Here is a 3500-nt window from a genome sequence, read left to right as displayed (position 1 = left end):
TACAAAATGCAGACAAACGTGATAGTGAAAATGAAAAAGAAAACTCAGTACAAGTCATCGAGACTGATTCCTGCTATGACACATTGGCAGTAATCAGAATATGAACCCCAATGCACTCCAAACCTCAGCAGGTAGAGCTTTGCTGTGATAAGACACTCTTGTGCAATCACTCAGAGCCAAATCCTTTAAACATCTTCTATGTTTCACTATCATCAGGATTTTTGCATCATTCAACTTATTGCAGATGAGGAAATTACTCGCTGATATCAGGAACCTCCTGGCCGAGCTCTTCGTCTGCTCTTTTTTTTTTTTAACTGTCCTGGAAACTGGCCTTCCTCTTCTCCACAAAAGCTGTCATGCCTTCTTTCTGATCACCCTGCAGGAAACAAACACAAACACACACACTATGACTGGACTGTCAAAATTAGAGCCAGCCCCCCCTTACATGCTCTCAGATGGGCTCTTCTACTCACTGTAGCAAAGGTAGCGTGGAATAAGCGCTTCTCAAAATGATTACCCTCCGCCAAAGTCATTTCAAAAGCTGCAATCAGAAGAAGGAACAAATCAGACACAATTTAAATGTATTCAGTTTAGTAAGTTTAACAATATCCAAAATTAGTAGGAAACAACTTTAACTACCTGCATTAACAGCCTCTTTAGCCATAGCAGAGACCAGTTTGGAGTTGGCAGCGATTTTCTCGCCACATTTAACAGCTTCAGACACCAACTGGTCCACCGGATAAACTTTACTCACCAAACCTGGGAAATAAGAAATGCTATTGAATCAAGTATAACATAAAGAGTTTATTCAGAGTCAATTAATCAGGTACACTGGTATAATCTAATGTAAAAAGCAAATATCCCATCTTAAGTCAAGTGCATGCCTGAGCTGTAAAAGGTTTAGTATCTCTGTTACCCAGTGGTGGAAGACGGGTTTAGATCCTTTACTTGAGTAAATATTCCGTTAAAAGTAAAAGTCCTTCACACAAAATCCTTAAAGTATGGTAGTCTTATCAAGAGAATTCTAAGGGGTCATACAGTGATTAATGTAAGAGGAAAAAAGAAACAACAAAGTTCTACTTCTACCAGCTGGGAGGAGGCCTCGGGGAAGACCCAGGACTAGGTGGAGAGATTATATCTCCAACCTGGCCTGGGAATGCCTCGGGATCCCCCAGTCGGAGCTGGTTGATGTGGCTCGGGAAAGGGAAGTTTGGGGTCCCCTACTGGAGCTGCTGGCCCCGCGACCCGATACCGGATAAGCGGATGAAGATGGATGGATGGATGGAAGTTCTACTTCACAAATTTTGTATTGATATGTTTGCCTTTTTCTCTTATATTAGTTTGGTACATTATACCCCTTTGGACCTACAATCAATTATTTAAATGAAGCCATTTGAGAAGTTCACAGTAGAAATGTCTTTTTGGTGGAACTGCTAACAACTCCGACATCTGAAATCTGGCCGCGAGTAGACACAAGAGGTCACACGGCTATCATCTTTAATAATGCATATTTTCTAAGATTATCATATATGTTTTATGTAGAGTCTTAATCTGCATAGTAACTTGTAATTACACCAGTCAAACAAATGCAGTGGAGTAAAAAGTGCTAATTTATTTGCAGCACTTCAGTAAATGTGTGTTCCAACACTGCTGTTACCTGATTGCTTGGCGTCTTGCGCATTAATTCGGTCTCCTGTAAGTACCATCTCCATAGCCAGGGATTTGCCCACCGCACGGGTCAGTCGCTGGGTGCCCCCCGACCCTGCAGGTAGACAGACGTCATGAACCCCGAAAGCAAGAATCCGGTAACGTTTGTATAAGGAAGTCGAGTCAGAACAGGAAGGAAACTAGATACTAATGAGTCTTTACCAGGAATGGTCCCCAACAGGATCTCTGGTTGGCCGAACTGCGCCTTCTCTCCGGCGTAGATTATGTCACACATCATCGCCAGCTCACAGCCTCCACCCAGCTGAAACAGCAGAACGTACAGTATGAAATACAGAAACCATTGTACAGCAACTAGCTTCATCTTTCATTGTTTCATATTGCATTTACATTTTGTGCACCTTGAACTGACAAATACTGGCAAAACAGTGTTAAAAGTTACACTATATGATCACAAGTGTATGGACACCCCTGTCTTTTTGGTCTAGAGCTGTTTTTGTGGTTTGGGTTAACGTTCAGTCAGGGTGTACCAATGTGGCCAAAAATACAATAAGACACGTGATAAGCCACGTGAAGAGTCAATAGGGGGAAGACAACTCGGCCGGTGACCTTTGAGCAGAAATAGTACACAGTGGAAAAGTTAATTTATTATTGTATTATACATTTGTGCACCTACTAATTTGCTAAATTACTCTCTATTTGAGACCGAATTCAGTTTTATTTTAGTTTTGATTTGTTTCTGGAACATCTGGTGGGTGTTTTTTTTTTCTTCTTCTTACTCCTTTCCATATTTGGTTTCTTGCTTCAAAAGTTTTTTAGTGTCATTTAAATGTAATGGTTGTATATTGTTTTCTTTTATTTGTTGGAAATCCCACCACCTCTCCTCAAATAAATAAATGAAGTTAAAAATTGACACTCACAGCAAATCCATTGACAGCTGCAATTACAGGCTTCTTTGATTGGGACACTCTGTTCCAGTGAGCCAGGAAGTCTCCCCTGTAACAATCCTGGAAAGTCTTATTCTGCATCTCTTTAATGTCGGCTCCCGCTGAAAAACACAAACGGTGAGCTCACTACTGATATATCACTGTAAACAAACCCAGAAAAACACACTCAGTTCCCTCACCAGCAAAGGCTCTGTCGCTGCCGGTGATCACAATGGCTCCGACTTCGCCGTCAGCTTCAAAGACATCCAGAGCTTGCTTCAACTCCTTCATCAGCCCATCACACAAAGCGTTGAGGGCTTTGGGCCGGTTCAACTGGATGAAACCAACATCACTCTTCTCACCTCGCTTTTCCACCAATATATACTCATACTGACCGCCTGCATGAAGAGAAAACCAACACTGATGGTCAGATAAGACAATTGTGCATTTAGTATCAAGAGTTTCTGCAGAGTTAGATAGTTTGAAACGTTAGATTTCAAACTAATACCCGTATCACTGTTAATGCTGGCCCAAATATGAAGTGATGGAAAACCAGTAGGGACAACCTGGCCTAAAATGACTTATTATTAGGGCTGTGCAATTCATCTAAGTTTTAATCATGATTAAGATTTCAGCTCCTAATGATCACAAAAAACAAATAATCGAGTGAAAAGCTTTTGCACATTACATTTTGCAAGTAGAATGCTTGTTGTCTTGTGTTCTGAATGAATTTAGGGAAATTCCACAATTCTAGGTGTTTTCACTGTTGATTTGTTAAATTTTTTTTCAGTTCAATAATTGCAACATCTTTCCAAAAGTCAAGGAGTAGGCCTAATCTTGTTAAATAATCAGGATTTCAATATTGACCAAAATAAGCGTGATTATGATTTATTTCCATAATCGAGCAGC

At 40.6% G+C, this 3500-nt stretch overlaps 1 protein-coding gene across 1 annotated transcript in view; it reads right to left on the bottom strand.

Annotated features, from left to right (window-relative positions):
• Positions 1-206: 206 nt before the first annotated feature.
• echs1 (enoyl CoA hydratase, short chain, 1, mitochondrial) overlaps positions 207-3500 on the bottom strand; it is a 4931-nt gene continuing 1637 nt past the window's right edge. The window contains 7 exon segments of the mRNA XM_032540785.1: positions 207-376; positions 474-541; positions 640-759; positions 1658-1762; positions 1870-1969; positions 2586-2713; positions 2792-2989. Of these exon segments, the coding sequence (XP_032396676.1) occupies positions 311-376; positions 474-541; positions 640-759; positions 1658-1762; positions 1870-1969; positions 2586-2713; positions 2792-2989 (785 nt within the window). The 3' untranslated portion in view covers positions 207-310.

Source organism: Etheostoma spectabile, chromosome 17 (assembly GCF_008692095.1).
Source record: "Etheostoma spectabile isolate EspeVRDwgs_2016 chromosome 17, UIUC_Espe_1.0, whole genome shotgun sequence".
Lineage (NCBI taxonomy): Eukaryota > Metazoa > Chordata > Actinopteri > Perciformes > Percidae > Etheostoma > Etheostoma spectabile.
The sequence above is the reverse complement of the archived record's forward strand: the minus strand, read 5'-3'. Positions and strand labels throughout refer to the sequence as shown.